The sequence below is a fragment of the Crocuta crocuta genome, unplaced genomic scaffold, assembly GCF_008692635.1.
Source record: "Crocuta crocuta isolate KB4526 unplaced genomic scaffold, BGI_CrCroc_1.0 scaffold408, whole genome shotgun sequence".
In the NCBI taxonomy this organism is placed as follows: domain Eukaryota; kingdom Metazoa; phylum Chordata; class Mammalia; order Carnivora; family Hyaenidae; genus Crocuta; species Crocuta crocuta.
The window spans coordinates 4,873,958-4,898,732 of NW_027527444.1; the positions used below are offsets into that span (position 1 = coordinate 4,873,958).

General features: G+C 58.1%; 1 protein-coding gene across 1 annotated transcript in view; it reads right to left on the reverse strand.

Annotated features, from left to right (window-relative positions):
• PTPRN2 (protein tyrosine phosphatase receptor type N2) overlaps positions 1-24,775 on the reverse strand; it is a 639,986-nt gene that overhangs the window by 35,359 nt on the left and 579,852 nt on the right. Inside the window, exons 15-17 of the mRNA XM_077761727.1 lie at positions 21,449-21,596; positions 8,211-8,284; positions 2,140-2,217 (exon numbers count right to left, since the gene is read on the reverse strand). Coding sequence (XP_077617853.1) covers positions 2,140-2,217; positions 8,211-8,284; positions 21,449-21,596 — 300 coding nt within the window. The remainder of the gene's footprint in view (positions 1-2,139; positions 2,218-8,210; positions 8,285-21,448; positions 21,597-24,775) is intronic.

A 24,775-nucleotide genomic window follows, 5' to 3' on the forward strand; every position in this document is an offset into this window, starting at 1 on the left:
GTCGTCTACACTGAGCAGTGTTTCCACGAGCTGTCCACACCGAGCAGTGCCATGACCAGAAGCCAGCCATGGAGGCACAAGCAGGTTCTCCCACATCCGCATTCGGACTTCTGGCCTCGTGAGCGTCTGTGCTACTTTGTTACAGCAGCCACGGCAGCCACAGAAAAGTTGTGCTGATGCCCTTCCCTCTGCTCTCTTCCTCAAGACCATGGCATCGCGGTCAAGGGCATTTGGACGGGACAGAGTGAAAGCGGTCTCTAGGACAGGACTTGTCGCGGCCTCGACACGCTGTTGTGGCAACAGCCCCTGGAAGGGCGAGCCTGTCGGCCACAAGGCACCGCTTTGAGGGACACTGGTGTCTCCCTGGACAGAGTGATCTCGTGCTTGATTATTTCCCTGCTGCTGCTCCAGGTAGAGACGTTCTCTTCCGTTTCGTAAATGTGTCTCCTCAGTGCCAGGCCTGTGCGCCTCAAGGTGGATCAGCCCACCGACCACACCCTTCCGTAAGAAGTGCCACTCCGACGCCATGTGGGTCGGGCGGTGCATGAGTCCCTGAGTCTTATGGACCGTGAAGATTATGGTCCAAACCCACAGCCTGTGGCATGCGACCTGGTCCACAGGAAGTGGCCGGTGGCTGCGTGAGCAATTATCCCGGCTGTGAAACGTCCGCGAGCCTTCAGGACAGCTGTGTTGGCAAGAGCCGCCTAACACGCGTGAAGTCACGGCCGGGAGAAAGGACACAGCCTGCATTTGGGGCCCTGAATGCCGCACAGAATACACACATTTTGGAGAACGGTTGAGGTAAAGTGGAATTTCTGCAGAGAGACGGGAGTTCTGTGGGCACTCCTTGTTCCNACCACTCCGACGCCATGTGGGTTGGGCGGTGCATGAGTCCCTGAGTCTTTATGGACCGTGAAGATTATGGTCCAAACCCACAGCCTGTGGCATGCGACCTGGTCCACAGGAAGTGGCCGGTGGCTGCGTGAGCAATTATCCCGGCTGTGAAACGTCCGCGAGCCTTCAGGACAGCTGTGTTGGCAAGAGCCGCCTAACACGCGTGAAGTCACGGCCGGGAGAAAGGACACAGCCTGCATTTGGGGCCCTGAATGCCGCACAGAATACACACATTTTGGAGAACGGTTGAGGTAAAGTGGAATTTCTGCAGAGAGACGGGAGTTCTGTGGGCACTCCTTGTTCCACGGCACGTCTCGGAACGTTCTCCGTCCTTCTCTCTGGGGTGGAGGAAGCCCTGCGCGGGTTCTCCCTGGGGCCTCGGGTGCGCCGGGGGAGCAGAGCTGACTGAGGGCTCACGCAGCTTGGTGGGGCTTCGGCATGAAGGTCCCCAGACCGGGCGGCCCACGGGCACTGGGCTCCCCGTGCATGGCAGCGCCCGGCCTGGACTGCGCGCGCTGTACGCATGTCTCGGGGGAGAGTCAGCATCTCGCCGGGGGTGGCCCCGGCCCCTGGGGCCCCTGCCAGCGCTGGAGGTCGGGGGCTCCGCGCCGCGGTTCTCGATCTGGGCACCACGACCGTGAGGTTTGCTTGGTTTTATTTTTTCCAGTAGCAAGAAGGCCGCTAGGAAGGGGCCGCGCAGACACGCTCCCCTCCGCCCGCTGGCTGGGGGGCCCCACCCCCGCTCGCTCGCTCACAGGCCGGGGCGCCCCGGCCCCGCCCCCCGGCCCCTCTGAGCCTCACTGGGGTCACGACTGCGGGCGCAGACAGGCCAGCCAGGCCTTGAAAACGCATTACAGAGAATCCACAAGGGAGAAACTGTAACGTGAACGCCAGTTTTTACGCTCATAAGAGGAGAACGATAGATAAAGAAACATTTGAAATTCTTAGAATTCAAATGCTAATTCCATTTTTTCATATTTCACAAAATACAAGTGAAAGGGGGCTAAAAAAGTAGGGATCTTTAGAGCATTCGGTCTCTCAAAGGGAATTCTGCATACTCACGCTCTGAAAAAAGAAGATTGATAACAAAACATGTTAAAGGACTCGTTTAAATCCTGAAATCAAGTAACCCTTGGCGAGCACATCTAAACACGCTTAAATCTGCTTCACGGAACCCAGGGTATCGCTCGTGACCGATGTGTAAGATCTGACCTTCAGGAAAAGTTTTAATGGGACGAGACTCACCTGCCAGAAGTCGGCCACGGTGGCAGGCAGCGGTCCCTGGGTGGCGATGTAGGCAGGGTTCCTGGGGTCGTGATCCATCTGCAGAGACAGGATGACAGTGACCAAGCTTAGCGGACGCCCGTAAAAACCCGGGAAACACAGCCCTGGCCGCGGAGGAGGTGGCGGCGGACCGGCCCGCGCCCAGTGCCGCATCGACACGCGGTGTGTGCAGAGGTGAGAAAGGCGGGCGGGTCTTCCTTAGCCCCCTCCCCCCCCCCCCCCCCCCGCCGGNCCCCCCCACCCCGTTCCGGCAGTGCTTGGGCTTTAGGCGGAGCCTTGTGGCCCCATGACCAGAGCCGCGGTGACCATGTCGGGGTGCTTTCTGTACCCCTGACTTTGAGGTAATGGGAGCAGCTGGAGCCCAAGTGAAGACAGCAGATCAAAGAGGCCTGAGGCTGGTAAGTGAACAGGCCGGGCCCAGGCGGGGTGGTCAGAACACAGGCTGGGGGCCACCAGGGCAGTGTCCACGGATGCCGGTGGCCATGGATCAATTAGCCACGTGTTGGCCTGAGTGGCCTCCACCCTGGCTGTGTGCTAGTGTGAGCAGTGTGCATACCCACCACGGGCCCCGTGCAGGGTTCACGGCATGCCCTCTGCGAGAGCTGCAGGTGCGGGGCTGGGCGGGGTGTAGCTGGGCTGTGGGTGGTCAGGTGCCACGAGCCACCCTCTGGGGTCCGGGAAGAACTGATGAACAAATGCCGCCTGCCCCCCAGAGGGGTCAGCTCCTGTCACAGGGGAGCGTATTTCTGTGACGCCGAGTCGCCAGGGATCTGCGAGCACTGCGTGCTGGCTGACCGGAGCCCGGCTCAGGGGCCTCAGTTGTAACATTTCATTCAAAGACCGAGCTGGAGGGGCGCCTGGGTGGCTTAGTCGGTTGAGCGTCCGACTTTCGCTTAGGTCATGATCTCGCAGTTTGTGGGTTCGAGCCCCACGTCGGGCTCTGTGCTGACTGCCAGCTCAGAGCCTGGAGCCTGTTTCAGTCTGTGACTCCCTCTCTCTCTGACCCTCCCCTGCTCACGCTGTCTCTCTCTCTCTCTCCTAGAAATAAATATTTGAAATTTCAAATAAACATTTGAAAAAACCAAAAAAAACCCCAAAAAAACCAAAGACCAAGCTGGAAAACGGAGGGGAAAGGACCCAGGGACCGAAGGCTGGACAAGCAACCAGGCGGAGAGGCAGTGTGGGGGCTGGTGAGCGGAAGGCCCCCCCAGGGGCCACGCCTGGCCCCAGAGCACGAGGGCATCGGCGTCGCATCCCCAAGGACTGCTCTGTCCGCCACGCGGCGCGGAAGGAACGGTGGAGACCTCCCGGAAGCGCGGCCGGGGCCTGGCGCTGGAACGTCACCTTCGGGTGTGCAGCGTCCCTGATGCTTTCCCATCTGGTGCTAGAGCTTACTCTTCTGACACCCGGGTTTGGTTACGGATTTAAAATGCTCCGTATTCAAAGTTACCAGGAATATGTTTCCCAATACAGTGAAAAAGAAGGAAGGTTCAAGCACATGTCGAGCGGTGGCAGCAAACGGGGGCACTGGTGTGCACGCTGGAGGAGGGTGGCTGCGGCATGAGAGTGCGAGCATCTTACAATTATGCGCGGTGGGAGNTAAGGCCGGACCTCGTCTTCAAAGGCACCACAACACACACAATACAGGTAAAATTACGTGAATCTTGCTGAAAGCCCCAATTAAAATGTTTCAGTCGAAAAGCTTAGCAGAAATAAGGAGTTTTGATTTTTCAAAATGTGCACTTGTTGGGGGTGACAGCTATTTACAAAAACCCCAGATCTTCCCAGCAGACAATTCTGCATAGAAAGTAAAACCCCACCTCCTTTTCAAAGGCGCTTTTCTGACTAAAGCAATTTAGAGAGCATCACATTTAAAAATCGTTACTATGCTCAAACTAGCGCACGTAGCTGCTTTCAAACTGAGAAATGTGCAATTAAAAGTAAAAACCTGAGCAGCATCCTACTGCGGTAGGTCTCCGTGGCCCACCCCCACCACTCAGGCGCCCGGACAAGGGAGGACGTGGCTCGGGCCTTGGTGGCGGTCACGTGGCCGCCTCTTGGGAGGCAGTAAGTAGCATAATGACCCCAGAGCCGCACAGTGTGTCATCAGCGCAATGGTGATTCACAGACAATTGCAGTGACTTCCTTCTGAGCACATTCTGTTGGACAGAAGATAATTTCGGGCAGAAGCACGTTGTGCGCCTTGTGCGTGTGGCACATATAAGGCGACAGAGAGCCTGCTGGTCACGGGGGCGGGGGGGTCTTTAGCTGAAGCCAATATTTCACTAAATGAACAGAAGCGTTGTATTTAGGATTTCCAAAGCAGGATGAGTATAATGAGAGGCATTCAAGTACGATTCTACTAACACTGCCTCCTCCATCAGGAACTCTGGCCCACGACCCCAGCACGTGGACGTGGACGTGGACGTGTGTCTTCCGCCACCGTTCCCAGTGCGTGTGACGCGGGGTCTGCTGCTCCCTGCAGTCTGTGCTGCGTCTGCTCCCCATCGTCTCATCACCTTCCTTCCCTTCGCAGGGTCCCATTTACGGGCGCGTCTCGATGTGCACAGACACGGGCTCCAGGACCGAGGACAGCCAGCTCCTGCCCCTTGGCCTCCGTCCGGGTGTCTGGGAAACGGCGGTGGAGGAGGAGGGCCGTCTGCATGCGTGGCCTCCATGTGGCCGCTGGCTCTGGGAACTGATGTGCGTGCCCGCGTGGGTGTCCTGGCGGCCACCCTGACACTCTCAGTGAGAGCCTCTGCGTGCAAGCGCCCTGCCCCCGGGTGGCCTTCTCCTTCGTGGACTGCCCAAGGCAGAAGGCTCCAGACAATCAAACGTGACGTAATGCTGAGTGACTGCATGCCAAGCGAGGGCCACAGGGTGCCAAGTCCCAGATATAATTAACAGCACAATTTTGCTTTTACTGTTTGTTTTTTTCCTCCAGAAAAAGGAAAACAGTTTAGTTGTGTTGAATCCCTTATCCACGTGGCTGGCTGTTTCTTATCGAGACACCAAACGTGGCAGGGAACCGGAGAGGAGGATCACGACGAATTCCTAAACGCACGGGTACAGCGTACCACAAAGCACACCGAGCCACCAGCCAGGAGCTGGGGAATGGCAGTTATTAACTAGGTGCGAGTTGTCTGCCAAACTCTAACGTGAATTAAAAACAGCAGTAATTTCTCCAGGAGTGCAAACAAAACAGATTTTTAAACTCAAGAGTTCAGTGTGTCAAGACCAGTTGCCCAGGCCCTGAAGCCTTCAAGAGCACGGGGTGGGGGGTGGGGAGAGCCAGCCCAGCTCCTGCCCGACCGGGCCTCGCCTTAACCCTGCCCGCGACCCGGGAGGGGTGCGGGGCCGCGCCTCTACTCTGAAACCTCAGAGGGCACGCACGCATGATTTCCTTCGGGATGCCTATCCGTCTCCCCCTTCATCTGTTCCAGCATCTACAGCAAATTTCACAGAACGTTTTCTTAAAAACAAGTGAATATCAAACCTGAGTTTTTGAGCCACTTTTCCTGACACTACGTCTTCATGTGAGGATTTCCCGAGAAGCTGTAGCTTCAGAAATCAACGTGACAAAGACTGACGCAGGAGCTGAAGTTATTTTCAGATTTTATCCGTATGAGTTGATATTTAAGTCAATTACAGGATATAATATGCACATGTGGATGTTTGCTTGTGAATATTTTCCGAGAACCAGAGAGGTGGCTCCCATATTCGGCCACTTGCTTACGCTATTCAGGACGTCTGACCAGGCACGCCTTCCCGAGGCGTCCATGTGTGCCTACGTTAGCTAAACACGTCCTGAATTAAAGCTTTGAACGGTTTTTTCTCCCTCAATAAGGAGTGGAATGAAGAGTAAGCTTATTTTCAAGTTTGGGGAACTGCAGAGCCGTTCCTGCGGAGAAGTCCGAGCGCTGCTCCGACGGGGCTGGAGGGGGCTCCTGGCCGCGCCGCGCAGGGAAACAGGGTTCTGTGCTTTCCAGACTCGGGTCTCGAGGCAAAGACCACACGTTCTTTACCAGCCGAGGGCTTCCCTGAAATTTACTGAGGCCTAAGTACACACGTGGCAGATGCAGTTCTGATGGTTTTATTCTGCGCAGCCAGGGTCTTCCTGGGCTTGAATCCTTAGCTTTTCGTTCAGCTGCTGCCGGGAAGCTCACGACCGCCGTCCTGCAGCTATCTCGGAAAGAAGAGGCCCGCGCTTCATTCTTACACCCCGAATTAAAAGAAAGAAAGAATTGTGGCAGGAAATAAAGGGAAACATGAAAGAGACCTTAAATCCCTCTCTCTCTGGGCATCGCTTTCTGACCCAGGCCCCCGCCCGGTAGGCAGGGCCTGNCCATGGGCTCCTGCACCGACCTCCCGCTTCAGCCTCAAGTACGCACACGTCGGGAAGCTGGGACCCGTAAAAGTGGGGGAGATGGGCACGCCCCAACTCTGGACTCTCATCGATTAGACGTGAAAATAACTGTGCTATTTCTTTTCCTGGCCCCGGGACATGGTTCCTGCCCTGGACAAGGAGCCCCTCAGGAGGACACGGCTCTCCAGGCGGATCTGAGCTGCTGTCACCGCGGGTCCCGGGGCACCACGTCCAAGCACTCACGGCCCCCACCTCACCAGCAACGGCGCTCTGTCTACACAGCAAGAGCCTGTAAATCGGCGAGGCTTTGGCTTGAATCCGAAGTGACAACAAAGGACTAAGCACTGCACAGGGCATTTACTGAGAGGGGCTGGATGGCTCCCAGTGAGGACGATGGGGACACAGGGAACCCACCCTGAGGCCCACCTGTGTTGGAAGTAACCGGCTCCGGCCTAAAAATAACTGCAGGAGCCGAGGTCTGGGCTCCAGGGTGTACACAGACCAGCGGACCAGCTCTTAACCCACTTTCTCGTGGCGAGCACGTCACGCACTGCCCTTGCTCTGCGCCGAGAGGGCCGCGGATGGGGACCGGGGGCGTACTGGACGCCGAGAGGGCCACGGATATGGGGACCGGGGGCGTACCGGACTCCAGCGACAGGCTTCCCGCATCTGTGGAACCAGCAGCCGTGAGAACTGCCATCCGCAGCTGCAGCCTGACTCACAGGGCGGATGTTCTCATGTGAAGCCTGCTCCTGGCAGGGGGGGGGCTGTCCGGGCGAATCCAGGGGACCCGAGCTCTCACCGAGCCAGGTGCGTGTCACCAGTGTGCCCCCTGAGCTGGAGCCGCGCGCTGTGTCTGCCTGAACACACATCTGAGATGTCGGTGCGATGTCCTGAGGCTCCCCCATGGCCCACGTTGACATGCATGGTTCACAGGGACCACACGCTGCCTCCCCCGTGAGTCCCCACCGGCTCCCAAACTCTGCCACCAACCACGTGCTCCAACACACCCTCTTGTGGACCCTTGTTTCACTTTCTTCCCACACGGAGTCACTCCAGCTTGGTTTTGAAAAGTCAGGCTGAGCATCGCTTAGTCTGTTCTCTGAGAGGGGACACGTCACCCCCCACCCCGGCTCCCACAGCATTCGTGCCGGGAGAGGCCCACGCCAGGGGTGCCAGGCTGGAGAGCCTGGCGGTCGGGGGGTCCCCCAGGGGGTGGTGAGTTCTCAGGGGCAGAGCGCGGCCCCGGGGGGCACAGCCTGCGGGGAAGGGCCGCCCTGGAAATACCCACAGAGACCAGCCCGCGCGCACCTGCCCCGTGCCCCCCGTCAGTTTAACAGGGGCAGGTTTGGGCCTCGTGTTCTCCATCCTCCTGAGCCAACGGGAACGAGTGGGTCTAGAAAAGGCGCACAGCCAACTGTGTTTTCCTAAAACTCACACACTTCTGGTCCAGAACCCAGCGGGCCGCTGCAGCCGGGGCCCTCACACCGGCGGACCCCGACCGCCCTTCCCCGGGGGGACCCAGCCCGGGCCGCCTGGTGAACCCTGATGACCCGGCTGACACCAGTCACTTGGTGGAGACCAGCTACCTAGTCGGTTCGCGCCCAGCTGAGGCCACGTGGGCTCGCGCCCCGGCGTGGTGGGCCCTGTGCCCGGAGGTACTCACGATGGGGCTGGCGTTGATGTAGTCTGACTTGCTGTGGCTGTTCTCCGGCTTCAGCAGGAGCCTGCAGTGATCGTCTGTGGACAACCCCAGAGGCAGGGAGTTAGGAGCGTCTGTGAGGGGCTGCGCAAGGGGACCGCAGCCACCCAGGGCCCATCCAGGTGACGTCCCCTCCCGGGGCCCCACTCAGGCCACTTGCCGTCACTTCCCTCTCCGGGAGAAGAAGGGTGTGTGTGGACCACTGATACTAGCATTCACCGAGTACGAGGTATTTTTGTGTTTTTCTTACGTAGAGTTCAAATACCAGGATGAGTGTTCCTTTGTAAGACTGCAGTTAAGGTTTCCTTTTGTTTATTTTATTATCATAATTTTTAAATTTTTAAAAAGTTTATTTTGAGAGAGAAAGAGACAGTTTAAGCAGGGGAGGGGCAGAGAGAGAGGGAGAGAGAATCCCAAGCAGGGTCTGTGCTGCCAGCCCAGAGCCCGACACGGGGCTCGAACCCAGGAAGCTGCGAGATTGTGACCTGAGCCGAAGTCAGACGCTCAACGGACTGAGGCCCCCAGGCGCCCCCACGGGTTTCCCTTTAAGTAGCAGACGTCTGTGGCAGCAGACAGGAAACACACATCGACATGAACATTAAGATGTTAGGCAACTGCTCTGTGTATAAACTTCTGTGATCTGGGGACGGTTAGACCCTGGGGTGACAGGAATTTAGTTTCGAACGGAGGGTGGGAGGGAGGATGGGAGAAAAGAAAACCGTTACAGTAGGNAGAACTCTTTTTTTTTTTAAAAGTTTACTTACTTATTTTTTAGAGAGAGAGCACGAGAGGGGGAGGAAGAGACAGACAGGGAGAGAGAACCCCAAGCAGGCCCATGCTGCCCGTGCAGAGACCGACGTGGGGCTCGATCCCCTGGACCGTGAGATCACGGCCTGAGCGCAAATCAAGAGCTGGACGCTTAACCGGCTGAGCCCCCCAGGCGCCCCTGACACGTGAATGATTCTTAATTCTGGTTCTGGAATAACCACCGTGCGGTGTGCGGTGACATCCCTCTGCCTGTTTCCAGGAACTTTCAAAGCTGTTCCTTGGCGGGGTGGGAGGAGGCGGGCAGGGAGCAGTGGCGGGGGGGGTGGCCTCAGGGGAGGGGCGCCCGCGAGGGTCCCTCCTTCCCGCCACCTTCCCCGCCTCACGGCTCACCTCCGCCGTCTCTGCTCCAGCGACCCGCCTTCCGCCATCATGCACACCTACTTCTTTTCTTCTGGGAAAAGGGAGAGAACCGGCCGGGGCCTTCGAGGCCAGGGACGCGGTGGGTGGGGGGTGCCTCACCGCGGTCCTGCGCTTCAGCCGCGGCTCCCAATTCCAGGCTCCCAACCTTGAAAGCAGCTTGGGCAGCGGGGGCAGGAAAGCCCGGGGACGCTGCTTTGGTCTCATTTCTCCAGGAGATTTTACTTAATTTCTTTTATCGGCAGCTGTGGGGGCTGGGAACGTCGGTGAGTCTCCCGGACTCCCATCGGTCCCACTGAGATAGCGACGCTGGCTTTTGTCCAGCAGAGATAAGACGGATGAGAAGCCTCTGGAGACGAGGAAGAGCACTTCGTTGCATGGCACGCTCACATAGGTCCGTGGCATTGCGCCCGAAGGGTGTGGAAATGCTCCGAAGGCACTTGTGACGGCAGCCGCTGAGGCGTCCCCCTGAGGCGTGAGTAACGATACAGAAATCCCATGAGCTCAGTGGTTTTGGGCTCCTGCACAAATTTATTCTTGAGAGAGTGAACACTGACAGTGGCAGGAAATGGAAATAAAAATGACCAGAAAATCTGGTCAACCTGCCATCCTAACGCTCGGCAAACGTGGCTGCGCCGGGGAAGCTTGGTGCGTCTGACTCCATGTTGCTCCCATTGCCTTTGTGGCCGTGGCCCGTGGCTGGGAGACCTGTGCTCAGCCCCCACGTGAGTGCGCTAGTTGCTGAAGGAATGACGCTCGCAGCTGAGACTCGTACAAACCGCCCGACCCTGAGCAGATACTGGAGTATGTACTATCTGCAAAGATCAAGTGACCAAGGACAAAGGAGCTTCACGGTCCCTCTCGGACCCCTTCTGGCTCTTGGATGTCTGCAGTGATAGTCACCTTTGGACCCCACCCCTCCCGTCTCCCCTTCTCTCAACACCAAGGAAGCCTGCATTTGTGCGGAGACAAGATGGTTCTTCGGGACGACGGTCCGCCATCTTGGTCTGCTGGCTTCCCGGGAAACGTCGCTTTCCTTCCCCCAATACCTTGCCTCTTGACTTACTGGCCTGTCATACAGCAAGTGGAATGAGCTCAGACTTGGCTACACTACCCCCAAACGGAGTTCAAAAAGCCCCGTTTCACAGTGGGGCACTTCATGGAGGCATCAACTGGAGACCGTGATGTATCTCTCAGAAGTGGACACCTTTTCTGAAGGCTGTATCTGGTCGGTTGTTGCAGCTTATGTACCATTCTGGAATAAAAAAGCAGAGCTTCTAGCTGCTTCCAGAGGGTTCCAGAGGGCTTCCCAGGAGCCCTGCTCTCATAGAATTATTTTCAACACAGCCAAATTCAGACACTGTTGATGGTGGCAGTGAGGACCCCTCCTGTCTGAGAACCTTTCACAAAGAGCAGGGTCACTGGCGAAAGGGAAGGGAGGGGTTTAGGGAGGAAGAACCGGACCCTCTGTCTCTGGCTTCAGACGGTGTGCTGTGAAGGTGCCAAAGTCGCCTGGCTGGACAGGCACGGGCCTGAGGGCTGCTGGGTGCCCTTCACCTCCAAGGGGTCGGCACCGCCCTGCCCCCGAGCAAGCAGCGCAGGGAGTGCCCACAAGCTGGATTTTCCAGTCAGAAAATGAAGAAGATGCTTGTGGGTGTGGGAGTCTCGGAGGAATAAAAACGCAGCCTGGGAGCTGGGTGCTCTGAGGGCTAAGGGGACAGACGGCTTGGAGCACCTGAGCCCAAGCCCGGCTGTGGGGACAGCCTCTGCTGTCAAGCTCTCCGCCAAGCGCTGTTTCAGCCGTGTCGTTTCCTGCAGGCCGCCCTTTACAGGCGCCATCGAGGCCAGGACAAGGGCCTCCGAGTTGTGATAACCTCCCACCACGTAACTGACTTTGCGGCGACATGGTGATTTCAGAGTGAACAATGGTGATTTCAGAGTGAACAGTGAATTGGTTCTGTTTTTAATACTAGGTCGTCTGAGTCTCCACGTGACACAGCTGGGGCCACGCTGCAGGGGTCAGCCGGCCAGGGCGCCGTGGGGGCGGGGTCACGAAGTGGGGACGGCCCAGGGGGTATTTTGATTGGTCGGGTGAATGTCAACTATTTTGTGGTTCACTTTTCCTGTTCATCTTTTAAAAAGAGCTCTTATGGGAGATGATGAGCTGATGTCAAGTTGAGAACGGCCGCCTCTATCCTTTGGAAGGCCAAGGGCTGGCAGATTACAGAGTCAATCAAGGTCAACCAGCGAGTTGGAGGTGAGGCTGGGGCGGGGCTCAGGAACACACCCCCTCTCCCTGGCCTAGGCTCGTAGATGGGGTACGGTTCTGTGGGATGGTTCCGTGGGATGGCCGCTGTGAGCACACACTCCTGCCTGGGAGCAAACATAACACAACGGCCCCAACCACGGAGCAAGGACACGTAGCCACCTGGGCGCTTGCACGTCAGCTAGCAGGGGTGTGCTCTTTAAGGCTTAGAGAGCTCACCCGGAAGCCAGAAAACGGAAGCTCAGCTCCTTCTCTGTTTCTGGCCCTAAGATGAGTAGTTTTCTCTGCTAAGATCCACGATGGTAAGTTTTAACAGGGAGGGAAGGAGAAAATCACTCCCAAGAGGAAAGCTGTTGATTAAACTGCTGTGTGGCGTACGCTTTTCCCAAGTCCTTGTTCAAGAGCGACGTCCCAAGCTTCTCCAACATTCTATCTGTTCTAAAAGTAGTTCCACATGTTCCCTGCTTCTTCCCGGAGCACTGGGCCATGCATCGAACAGGGTCCACTCCCATTTTAGATGGAAGAAGCCACGGCCCAGGAAGACCCAATGTTTGCCTTGGCAAAGGCCTCACAGCCAACAGCTGAGAGTCCAGGGCTTGAATCCTGGCCCCGCCCCCTGCTGGCAGGTGATATTTGGGCAAATTATTCAATACTTTAAAGGGTCAGATTTGTCATCCAAAACGTAGGCTGACGATCTCACAGGGTCGCCATGATAAACGGCACAAGTGAAGCACTGGCTGGAGTGCCTCGCGCACAGGAAGGGGCGGAGGCACAAGTTCAAGACCACAAACACCTAAGTGATGAAAAGTGAGTTAACATGGCAAAACTTATTTATGGTACGCTGTGTTGCCAGTGAACAGATGCCAATGATTTTCATAGACGCCAACGGAAGAAACAAGTTCTAGAAAGTCTACTTGATCCCCAGCAGGACAAAGAGCACCTGAAGACAGCCCAGGGCACTTCTGGAGGCCGAGCCACCAGCGGGCAAGTGCCAGCATGTGCCATTGTCCGGAACCTGTCTGCCTGGACCCGTGAAAGGACGGTGCGCGGGGCCTTCCGGTGCCTCTAGCCCGTCCTGTAGTGCTCAGGATAGCGTCTCCCCAGGCGCCCTGGTTGTGTCATTCACGCCAGGTGAACTGATACGTGTGAGTCAATAATCTCCACGCCACGAGCGGATGAATTCCTTGGTGTTGAATGCCTACGGCTCAGGTGTGTGGACCCTGGCACTGCACAGGGAATTTCCATCACCCGAACAGTCGGCCAAGGTCCTCACGGGGCTTTCCAGCTGTCTTTCCATTACGCTGTTTCCTTTACTCTGATGGTGTGGCTAGTGGGGATGCGAGGCGTGTGAGGTGGACCCCGGGGTTCTGTGCTGGAGGGTCGGGGCTCTGAGACTTGAATGGAGACCTGTGCACCCGGAGGAGCTCAACGGCGTCAGCAACTGCCAGCATCTTCTGCAGTTTCGTGGGCCCACGCGTGGTTTAGTGCACACGGCCGGAAGCTCTACGCCACCACCAGTCTCCCAGCTGTTAAGGCTCGTGCAATGATTACAGCCAGTTACACATGGTAACGTCTTTCCTGTTTGGACTTGGCAGAGTCGAGCGAAGAATACATTTCTATATTACGTCTGTTTCAAGACTGACTAGCATGTTTCTTTGCAGATCTGGGAACCGGATGACCACGGCGTGACTTGCTCTGAAGCAGTAAGTCCTCCCTAGAGAGGTTGGCTCAAGCTTCTGTCCATGGGCTTCCCTCCTCAGTAAGCGAGCAAGCATTCTGCTCTTAGCTAAGCTTGCTGGAAACTCTTAGCTCAACCAATCAACATCACCAAACATCCAAGATGAAAAAGCAATGGGGTTCCACTCAGCGGCTCCTTGGACGAGCACACGGTGCACTCGGGTGGTCGGGGCGGAGGCCCCAGACTCACAGCCCCCTCCTGCGCCCAGAGGTGGGGAGAGAATGTGGCCCGGTCTGGTGCCCTGCCTGTCACGGGCCCCAGAGGCTGGGGTCGACTTCCTGCCCCGGACGAGTCACCAGGCGGTCGGCAGGGTCTGGCCTCCCATCTCGCTGCTTCAATAGTCTCACCAGCCTCTCCGCAGATGTCTCAGAAAGAAATCTCAAGTAGGACAGCCAGCCTGCTCCGTGGGTGAATGACAGTGTAGTGGGTCACTAGGGCCCGGACCACAGTGGGACACCCACGCGGGAGGCAGCGCCAGCTGCGTGCTGGCCTTGCTCACCGCTGTGGCCCTCTGCGGGAAATGCACCATCTGGGCACAGCCTGAGTGCCGAGCTGGGTGCCCACCCAGCCCCTCGGCGGTCTGGAGGCGGGGGGGGGTGGGCAAAGGTTGACCTGAGTAGCCCTGTTTCCACAACACAAGATGCGTTAGCATCCCTAATGCCCAGTACCCCAGACGGCCCCGGGGGGGGGGTGCCTGGTGTCCTCGTGCAAGGGGGACTTTGGACACAGAGGCAGACGGAGAAGGGNAACAATCCCCCGCATCCGCGCCGACCCGGGAGACGAGCCCACCTCGCTCTTCAAGTCTTCCAGTGACAGTCACATCTGAAGGGGCCCCAGGCGGACACAGTGTCCCCGGCCCTCTGTGACACTGCCTGAGACAACATTGCTACCCCGGGCCTTGCCAAGCCTTCTGGAAAAGTGAGAGAGCTCGGCAGGATTCTTGCTCAGGAAGGTGACAGATTTAGAGCGAACAGGCAGCAGGGAGGAACACCCAACGGTCCCCAGAACAAGCCCTTTCCACAGGAGAAGGGGTGTGCCCCTGGGGAAGGCGGGCAGGGGGCAGACTCGGGAGCAGCTTCTGGCTTCCTCGGCCCCTGTGACCAGGCCTGAGAGGCCCCACCTGTACCCACCGGCTGGCACCGTGGGGAGGGTGAGCTCTGGAGAGGAGGTGGCCATCGGGGCGGGACCACGAGGCGAGTCTGGGTGGGTGACAGACCCGCGGGCGCGCCCCCTGGGGAGACGGGATGCCTCCCACATCCACGGGACCAGCCCACACTCGGCCAGTGTCCTAGCAGATGACCCACCCTCGGGCGCAAAGGGGTCCCCAAATCGGCTTTGCCTGAGACCCGGGGGAGCCGGCCGGCGGGACCATGCCGTCTTCTGGGCCGAGAGGCAGATGTGCAAACGGCGCGCCAGGTCCTCATCCCCACAGAGCCCCGCACAGAAGCGGGGTCCACAGTCCCCGCGACAGCGGTGGAGGCGAGCCAGAGGGCGCAGGCGCCGCGGGTCCCCTGTGACCGCCGGGGGCGGGCCGAGCTCGGGCCGGGGCTCCACACACGCATCACAGCCCCGCCCGCCCTGGAGTGAGTCCTCGTCAAGGTGCCGCCCGCGGGATCCGAGGGTCCCGGCACAGCGCGCCCCCCGCCTTCTCCTGGGTTCCCTGCTCGNAGGGTTGGGGCGTGGGCGTCTTGGGGCCATTACCCTGCGGCCACACTCGGCAAAGTGACGTATAATCCGTCGGAGACTCGCTTCTCTCCAGAGCAAACGGGCTCGGCCACCCCAGGTTCCCGCCAAGGGCCAGTGACCCGCGGCCAGGTGGGCGGTTCTGTCCTAACCCAGCACGGAAGCCCCCGGACAACCGCAAGTGTTTCCGAAATCCCCCCCGGGCGGAGAAGGGCCCTCCAGACCCGTGGGAATTCGGGGGTCACGGGGGAGGGGAGGGAGAAGGGAAGGAGGGACGTCAGAAGGTGAAGGGCACCTTAAATCCCCTCTTCCTGCAAAACTGACTTCCTGGATCGGCACAGGGCGCCAAGGGCAGCTTCTCACCCGAACTGAATTCTAATAAGGAAGAAACTGCTAAATTAATGGCAACCTCGAGAGAAAAGTGGGCAGATTACCTTAACGTGTTTGGTTGCCACGAAAGAAAACACTGATTGGACCCTGAACGTGTAAACAGAGGAGAGAACTCTGTTCCGGAGACTCTAGAAGGGAAGCCGGCCAGACAGACGCAGGGCCCCTAAGCGTCGAGCCCGGAGGGCATAGCGGCACCGTCCCCAGTGAGAAGGACGAACAGCAGCCACAGAAACGGGCTTCACAAGTTAGGGGCCAGGGGCAGGAGAGGAGAGAATGGGGACAAGCAGGGACCCAAACCTCATGGAAAACGCGTCCGGGAGGCTGACGTCCTGTGGGCGAGGGGATACGCACGGGGCAGGGGAGTCTAATAGCTGCGTTGGTTTAAACCAGAAGAGTTTAATAGCTGCATCTTTTTATCAGGATGAGACAGGCCTCTGTCTGGTGCAGACGAAACCGAGTTAACGGGTAATTCAGAGGAAATGCATTCAGTCACGGCTCTGCCTCGACCACCTCTGCCAGAGAGAATGCTCTTTCAGAGCAGGAAGGGCAGGGAAGAGACCCCTGGGGGGCAGACGGTGGGCAGACACCACTCACTGTCAGGGTTCTGGGCGCCCGCCAGCTGAGCGAGGGCAGCGTGTTGCCAGTCTTCCAGGTGGGGCCACGGAAGCACGCCGCTCCCGTCCACCGAGGCCACGCGGAGGCGCGGAGCCCGGCACTGCCGCTCTGGGTCTCGGGCCCGGGGCCTCTGCCGTGGCTGCGTGACCGGAACGGGGGGGGAAGGCAGGTCTGCAAGCCAGCAGGACGGTCAGGCCGCTAACCGCGTGCTTTGTGAGGCTCCCAAAGGGAGTGTGGTCGGTAGGAGAGCAGCTTTGTTAGGGACAAGTCAGGTCAGAAAACAAAGGGGGTTGTTTCACAGAAGAGTGCGGGCACTCAGCGCCAAGGGCAGCTGTGAACCTCAACGAAGCTCCGTGGTAAACAAACATGGACCCAAGTTGGCTGGCCCTGGGCAGTCACGGCTTCTTTTAGCTGTGACCGTGCAGCTGGAGTAAGTAGGACGTCGTCTCAGGAGGCACCGGCTGAAGCAGTTACGTACGTGTCACGATGCCTGAAACTCACTCTGAAACAGCTCAGCCCCCAAATCAGCAAAGCGCACACACATCGGGCACGTCCCTCGAGGGTTGACCTGCACGTGCTGAGCGTGGGTGGGGGGATGGAGGCCACCGTCAGGCTAGCGCTTCTGCCTGCGCGTTTACACTCCTGCAGTAAAACGTGTGCAGGGGCATCTTCACGCCTTCTCGCGGAGCGCCCCTGGGCTGGCCCCACGGGAGCCCAGGGTGACGAGACACGCGGCTGTGCGGCATCTGCCCCCGGGTCTGTCGCGCAAGTGCTCGACGAGCATCTGGATGTGACCGGGGCGCCCTCCCGACCAGGCTCTGCAGCAGGGCTGGGGGCGAAGCCTTAGCCGCCAAGCGGGCGCTCGAGTCCCCTCACAGACCCGGGCCAGCGTGCGGGAGGCCCTGGGAGGGCAGGGCCCGTGCTGACCCTGTCAAACGTGTTTCTGTGGAAGACTCGAGGACACGGAAGTCATGTTTATAAAAAGTACAGGTGGCGGGAAGCCGACAGACGGAGGTACTGTGTTGAACCAGGAATCGAAATCTTCTCGACTTCGAACGAGGACGGATGCAAAGCGCCTCTCAGGCACCTCTGCGAGGGTGCGGGGACTGGGGTCCCGGGGGACAGAAGAGGCCCCCGACCACAGTGGATGGCGACCTCGACCAGCGAACCCTGTGGCTTGTGGCGTGCCTGCGGCACAGGGAATGTGAAATTGCAGCAGAGCGGCGTGCCCAGGGTGGGGGGGTGCCCGGGGCGGGGCGTGNGCAAGGAGACTAGAGCTGGTCCCGAGGGGCGGCCAGCGGCCTCAGGGCCCCCACGGAGTCAGGGGTCTGTGAGCTGCCCCGGGAAGGGAATGCTGAGGGGCGGGCACAGCCTCGCTCTAGGACGTGTCCCGAGTCTGGCCCAGCTTCACGGAAAGGGGTAAAGAGAAAATCTGAGCTGTGAGTGGTTCAACTGTGCCGACGGTCCATGCACTCGGAGCCCCGCGAGCTGGTGGCGGGGCCTGCGTCGGGGCCTGCGTCGGGAGCCCGTGAGGGTGCCTCTTCTAGGTGCCCTGAGGGCGTGGCCGGTGGACTCCCGCTCCTGAAACACTGTGTGCCCGCTCCCGGCTTCCCCGAGACACAAAACCCCCGTCAGTCTCAGGCGCGGGGCTGGGACATCTCCTGCGTGGTGCAGCCACGACAAAGCCCACAGAACCCGCTGGCGTGCAGATTGTTGACACCAACAAGCCCACGGCCTCCTGGAACCCGGAGGCAGACACTCGGCCGGCTCCTTATGCGGACGGTCCCTGCCCGGTGGCGGTGAAGGTGTGTCGGAGCCTCCTCACACAAGACGAGACGTCGAGCTTGCTTAGGAGGCTCACAGGTGCTTCCGGGCAGGTGGGGGCAGGTCTGGGTCGCTCAGAAGTGCCCAGCCCAGAATATTCCTGTATGTGGAGTCTGCTTAGGGTTCAGAAAAACAAATTTAAGCTAAAGATTTGTTTGGAAAAAATTACATTCTCTGCGTTTTAGGGATAGTGATGCCTCGCTGAAGTACCGCAGTCATGTATGTATTTCAAATACTCTTTTCCGCAGACGCTTGACATTTGTGTGCATTTTTCCGACACAGAGAAGGTCGGGCTAGTGCACAAGCGTGTGTGGGCAGAGTCCCGCCGGCATAGGGTTTGAGCCCCAGTGCCCTCATCTGGAAGGTGCAGGGGTGATTCCGTGGCGGGGGGGAGGCTTCCTGTGCTCGGCAGTAGCCGGTGTTCACACGCGGCTGGGCCTGGTGCCAACCGGGGGCCCTGACGAGGCCCGCCGTCACCGCACCTGGCCAGGTCTGCGGGGCAGGCAGGCGCGCCCACAGCTGCCCCCTGCGTGATCTCTTTCACAGCAAAGCCCTGAGCAGCTGGACTGTGAGAACGTTCCATCAAGTGCCTTTCTCTCCGTCTCTGCAAATCCAGGTCCTGGACACTTCTCTCTGGTTTCACCTCTAACTGTTCTTTGTCTCCATCTAATCTCTCCCATGCTTTTGTGACACAGAATCAAAAATATATCTTGTTTAAGACGGTACGCCAAAACAGCGTCATCATCCTGTCTTTCATTTAAAAAGCAAATGAGCAGAATATTGCATAATTCCCCTTACAAATACAAATAAATTTAGGAAGTGTATTAAATTCTCTAACCTTGTACGATGCCCAAAGCACAGACTGAGCCGGTTCACCTGGTCCTACACTGTCCTCTGGAAGATGATATGGAAGTTGCCAGAAGCTCCTGGCAGGGACAGAAAGGTGGACACCGCAGCCACTTTCCCACAGCGCCTGTCAGGCTCAGGGGGAAGCCTCAGTGCGGGAGCAGCGGAGGCCCCTGGGGGCCCCAGACGAGAAGGAGCGCACAGGAGGGCGGAGGGTGCAGGTAGTGGGCGGGCTGGGCCCCGGGTGGGAGACGACAGCTGGGAAGCCACGGGTGTCCAGCTGGTAAACCCCACGGGTGTGGGCTGGTGTGCATCACGGACGTTGGGGGTCCCGTCCCTGGGTGGAGGGGAGTCTGAGAGGTCGGGCGCTGGAGGCGTGAGGATGGGAGGCCCCTGGCACGGAGTCCCCCGGGCACCCAGGGACCCGTCGAACCAGGCAACACAGAGCCTGGTGGACGACGCGGGACGCGGGCTCAGGCCCCCGCCCGCCGACGCACGCCCGGAGCCTTGGGTGCGCCGGGGAGAGTGCGTTCTGTGCGCGTGGACGACAGCACTGGCCACCCTCCTTGACACCTGGCGGTCCCACCACGGGGCCGAGTCTCTGCCGCGCAGGCTGTGCGCCCGATGGCAGCAGGTGGGGTGAGTGTCCCTGGTGGAACCTGGCAGAGCCGAGGAGAGTTTAAGCCCAGGCGTCCGCATCCTGCTCAGGGAGGGACAGAGGCTGAAATCTGCTGCTAAGGGTTCCGTCTACGTGAAGGAGGCCGCAAGTGGGGGGCAGCGGGGTCCCTGGGCTCATCCACAGAAATGCTCCCGTGTCTGTGTGCTTGCCCTGCCCCGCCGTCCCTGCCCCGCACAGCTGTCCCCTCACGCCCCAGGCAGCCTAGAGCGCTGGGCTAGGCTGCTGGGCCAGGGTGCCGGCCACCTACCCCCTAGCGCCCCGACCCAAGAGGGCGGACGTCAGGGCAAGCAGGGCCTTGGGACGGGAGACGCCACCGTCGCTGAGGCCCTGGCACGGGGATGCGGGGGGCACCTGCGGTCTGGCTTTCTCTGCGGGAGGGGTGCTGGAGGAAGACGCTCAGATTTAGTATTTGCCATAAGGGACCCGATAGTCTACGTAAGAGACCAGACCCGTGGACACATTCTGTCTAAGCTTGCTGAGTGTCTGTTCGCCCCAGACAGCCAAGTGTTCCGGGTGCAGGTGGAAGCCTCCTGGCCTTCCCGTCTGGGCCCTGAGCACAGCGGCCAGGTTAGATCTCTGCGCACTCGGTATCTGTCCGCAGCCCAGCACACAGCAGGTACCTAATAAGTATGTCAGTCAATTGCTGTTTTCTTTGTTCTTTTCTTTTTTTCTTTTTGCTTTTCTTCTAAATGTAAAATGCATAAATGAAGACAGCTCCTATTTTTAAAGCCCTTCAGGGAAACACTCCTCAGACCGAGGGCCTGGAGAGACAGAGGGCCTAGCCTGAGCCCGCACTGACCTGTTACAAGACATCACGCCCACAGGCGTGTTCGGATTTCAAGGGTCTGTAATGCCCGTCAGTGTCTAAGGCAACACAAGACGCCAGCTTTTGATTTTTTGGCCTGTAAGCTCGGGTCAGACCACTGCCACTTACATCGGAGCCTGTCCTGTGGCGTCTGGTGGGCCAGGCGGGGGGGACTGGCGGGACACGGCCCGTGGCCAACGCACCAGGCCCCATCGCTGGCTCCAAAGGGCTGGGGCCCGGGATCGGGGACATGGAGGGACTGTCCCCACCGTGGACACTGAATTTGCCGAGAGTGCGGCTTTGCCGTGCCCTCAAAAACGTCAGCCGACAATGTTTTATCCTGTTTGAGGCATGCGCGAGCACCCCTCGTCTGCGGAGACGAAGGCAGTAACATTCTGTGCACACGAGTGCTGTGCACGCGTCAGCATTCAGCGAGCGTCTGTGTGTCGGGCACTCTGGTCACAAACTCACTTCCGATCCCTCTCCCCTTTCCTCTCTGCGGAGTGGGTTCATACATTACCCAGAGTGCAAACCTGGCGTGGAACGTGCTAGAACACGGGTGGCTGGGGCGCCTGATAAGTGACCCAAGGAAGGGAGCCCAGGGCCAGGAAGGGGCACGCCAGGCGGGTCTTTCGTATGCGGGTCCCGGCATCACATCCAACCCCTAACACCTACGAGGCGCAAGCTGCTTTACAGAACTGGTGTCTTTTGTGCGGCTGCCTCCTGGTGGTGCGTCCCGGCCAGAGGCGGCCCTCAGCAGCGCTTGTGGACCTGAGTGCAAGGTGCAGATGGCCGTGTGCGTGCGACGTGGCAGGCGCTACGCTAACTGTCCTCAGGGCTTGGTGATTTCAAGGAAGATAGTTGGACCCCGATTATAGACGAGGAAGAGGTTCACAGCGGCTAAGAAACGGGTCTCAAGTTGCACAGTAACGACAGAGAGCAAGTACCAGGGGTGCAGCCGTTCCCCGACCCGGGACTGTGCCCCTGCACCCCAGAGGAAGGAGCCGACTCCATTCTCAGGCTGGGGACGGCTTCCCCGGGGTGGTGCATTCGCTGCAGAGCACGGGGGGCGGGGACCCCAGGAAAATGAGGAGAGAGCAAGCGGGGGCCGCCCGGCCCACCCGGCTCTGGGGGCCGCCCTCCCTTGGCCCGGGGCCCGGGGGCTACGTACAGGTCAGCACCGCCGGGGAGCGGTTCTTCGGCAGGTTCTCCTCCCTCTGGGCCACGAGCGAGCTGTTGGGCTCCGCCTGGTAGGCGCACAGCGCCTCCCACTCCCTGTCCAGCCGGTTCTTGTTCTTCAGGTGGTCTTCCATGTAGGCCTGAAACGGGAAACAGAGTCAGGGCCGCAGCCCGCGGGAGCATCACGACGCTCAAGGGGCCACAGATGGTGTGGCCCAGGCTTCCCCTGCGGGCGCGAGCCGCGAAGCTGGCTCCTAGCGGATCCAGGAAGGACACGCCCCCGCCCGGCGCACACAGCGCGGCCACGGCTCTTCACGCGTTTTTCTGGTCGGTTCCCAGGTGCTCACGATGTGTTCGCTCTGGGTTCGGAGCCTGGGCATCGAGGACACTCGGATCAGGACGTGGGCCCTGTCCGCTACTATGAACTAATGGGGGAAAAAGAAGTGCACGCGGAGACCAGACCTGGTCAACTGACCAAAAGCTGGTGTAGACAGTGTGTCCAGGCAGAAGCCAGTTTCCTTGGAACTGGCCTACTTTTCTGGATCCAGGGGGCGTGATGCAGAAGATATGGCTGCTCAGGGCGCCAAGTGTTGCAGAGCTTGTAGCTGTAAAAACACAGACCCGAACGCGATGGGACCAGATGTCTTGACCCTCAGCGGCGTGGCTCTTAATTTCTCTGGGCACCTGTCTGTCGGCAGCAGTCGCTAGATGTGGACGAGGAAATGCCTCCGGGACGTTCCCTCCCACAAAGACAACCACGTGGGCCAGCATCTCACCGATCTATGTTGTGGCAAAATGACCGTGATTTTGAGGAAAAACGTTTCCAGTGACCGACCCCAGCTGCTTTGCTGTGCCCGAAGGGAAGAGTCGCACCTGGAACATCTCGTGTGTGGCCCTTCAGTGTGTTGTGTGTGGACACAGGTTGGTCCCACAAACAAAACACACGCACGCAGGCCCAGGTCCCCAGTGGTCAGGCACCCCGACGCCGCCCAGGATCGGCACGCGGCCCCTGCCATCCCAAGTGAGCACCAGCTCAGGCCCCACAAGGGCCAGGACAGGCCTGCCCGCGCCTCCCCCCCCCGGCAGCTGCTCCGGGCTTAAGGGCTCCCGGGAGAAGGAAGGGAGCTCACGTCGGTCCTGTCGGCTCCTCATGCCTTTCATCACAGTCTGGACCAGCACTGACTTGAATCGTTCTGTTCGCTCAACAAGCACCTACTATGTCCGTGTCGGTCCTCAAACCACGGAAAGCCGGTGCCTGGGTGGGCGCTGTGGGAAGGGAGGGATCACCCTCAGGGTCTGCCTGGCCCAGGAGGGCCAGCGATGGGCTGTGACCAGAAGCGGGGACCTGGGTTATTACTGTCACATATCTTCTGTGGCCCCTGCAGGAGCCCCTGAGGGAACCAGCCGACGGCCTTCTGTGCAGATGACTGAGAACCATGCAAGCCGGGCAGTGGAGGATGCTGTTTGCGTGACACACCCTTGACCCTCCAAGGCAGGCCCTCCTCACCAGTGCCTGACGCTGGGACCCCCACCCAGTTCCTCCAGTTTCCTTGCACAGGAAAGAAGTGAATTTAAGTGGCCCAATCCAGAAAACGTCAATTGCAAACTGCTTTTATTTGGAGACAATCATGGAATATTGAATGCATATTTTTGTGCTAAAGTTATCCTAATATGGACATTTCACCATGATATAAAATTTACGTTTGTGAAATACTTATCTAGCTAAAATATGGTGTGTGAGGGGTGGGAGGAGGAGGGGTAGTTCTGGCTCAAGACATGGTTTCAGTATTTTCCGAACTTTCCGCTAGATCAGATATTGTCCGCGCAACAGGTGGGGGATGTTACCCCAGACCCTGCCCCCGGCAGCCGTTTACGTGCTCTCGTTCACCTCAACTCTGGGGCGCCAAGGCTGCAAGGTCACTTGAATTTCTAAACTTAGGGTGAGAAGCACACACTGGGACTCCAGGAGGCGAGCTTGGCTGGGAGGAGGGAGGAGGGAGACAGACGGAGTTTTTTCACTGAGAACAAAGTCCTCTAAAGTGACACTTGGCCTTTGTTGCTTCTGTAGACATTCCTGCGTCTGCCCGGCTTGGGTCATCTCCAGTGGATCTGTTGTTAATATTTTTATGCAACATCGTTTATGATATTAAACTGATATAATTTCTCCTTGCACGGTTTGGGAGACTGTCCTCTTTCATGTCTGGGGACAAGTACTATTTACCTGTGACAGGAAAGGATATTTTCGTGTTGTCTGTAAAATAATGTGTTTTAAACAACAGCAAAAGCAAACTGCCTATGAGGTCCTGTCTCTCAAGGGTGTGGGACGGGTGAACTAGGACAAGTACAGTAACCCTCCTCAGACACAGTTGCCTTTGGGAATAACTGGGTAAATTAACATGTAATTGAAACACTACTCATGTTCTTTCCTCCAGAGTGAATGTGTAGCTGGAGCTGTTTTAAAAACTGACATTCTAAGGCTTTTGTTTTATCTGTGTGTGTGTGACTGTACATTTTTATTACACATGTAGCATTCATAGAAAAGAAAGATAATGAAGGTCAGCAGAATGAAAACAAAAGCCACTAATAACTCCACCACTCAGAGCTAACCATAAGGCTTCTATAAGTCCTACCCTACTCGGTATGTACATTGGATGCTTTTTTTTTTTTTTTTTTTTTTCCTTGCTGTTCACCATAGCTCAGCTTTGGACAGCATTCTTATTACAGGACTTACCTGAATTGAAAAGTGGAGATGAGACTTTCATCTTATATTTGAGGAAGCCATTGTCTAGATTCGTGAAACCATTAGTCTGAAGCCCAAAGCCCCCAGCAGTTAGGGGCAGCACCCAAGCTTGGGTCTGCCATCTGGGGCACTGCTGTTTTGTCTCGGCTCACTGCTGCAGCCTCCTCCCCACACCCTGACCTTCACATCCACAGAATAACTGGATTAGCACTTCTGGTCCCAAATACCATCCATTTCAAAAATCACCAAAGGAGCCTAGACTAGCACTGTCCTTTGTCTAAACTTCAATTTACTACCCTGTTCCTTTCTATCTCAATAAGACTATTTCCCAGTGTTTGATGCCCCACCCCATATCGCCATCACTCTCTATGCTTTGTTCACGCTGAATCTTCTGCAATGAATCTATCTAGACTTTAAGGTCAGTGCAATGCTACGGTCTCCTTTGTGAGTCTGGGATGTGCCTACTGTTAGCCTCTCTGATCCTCCTTTGCAACAACTCCACCCTCCTCATCAAACACTATTTTAAAAGCCATGCCCCATGACATTAAGCACATTCTGCTTTGTGATACAGCTTGGTGG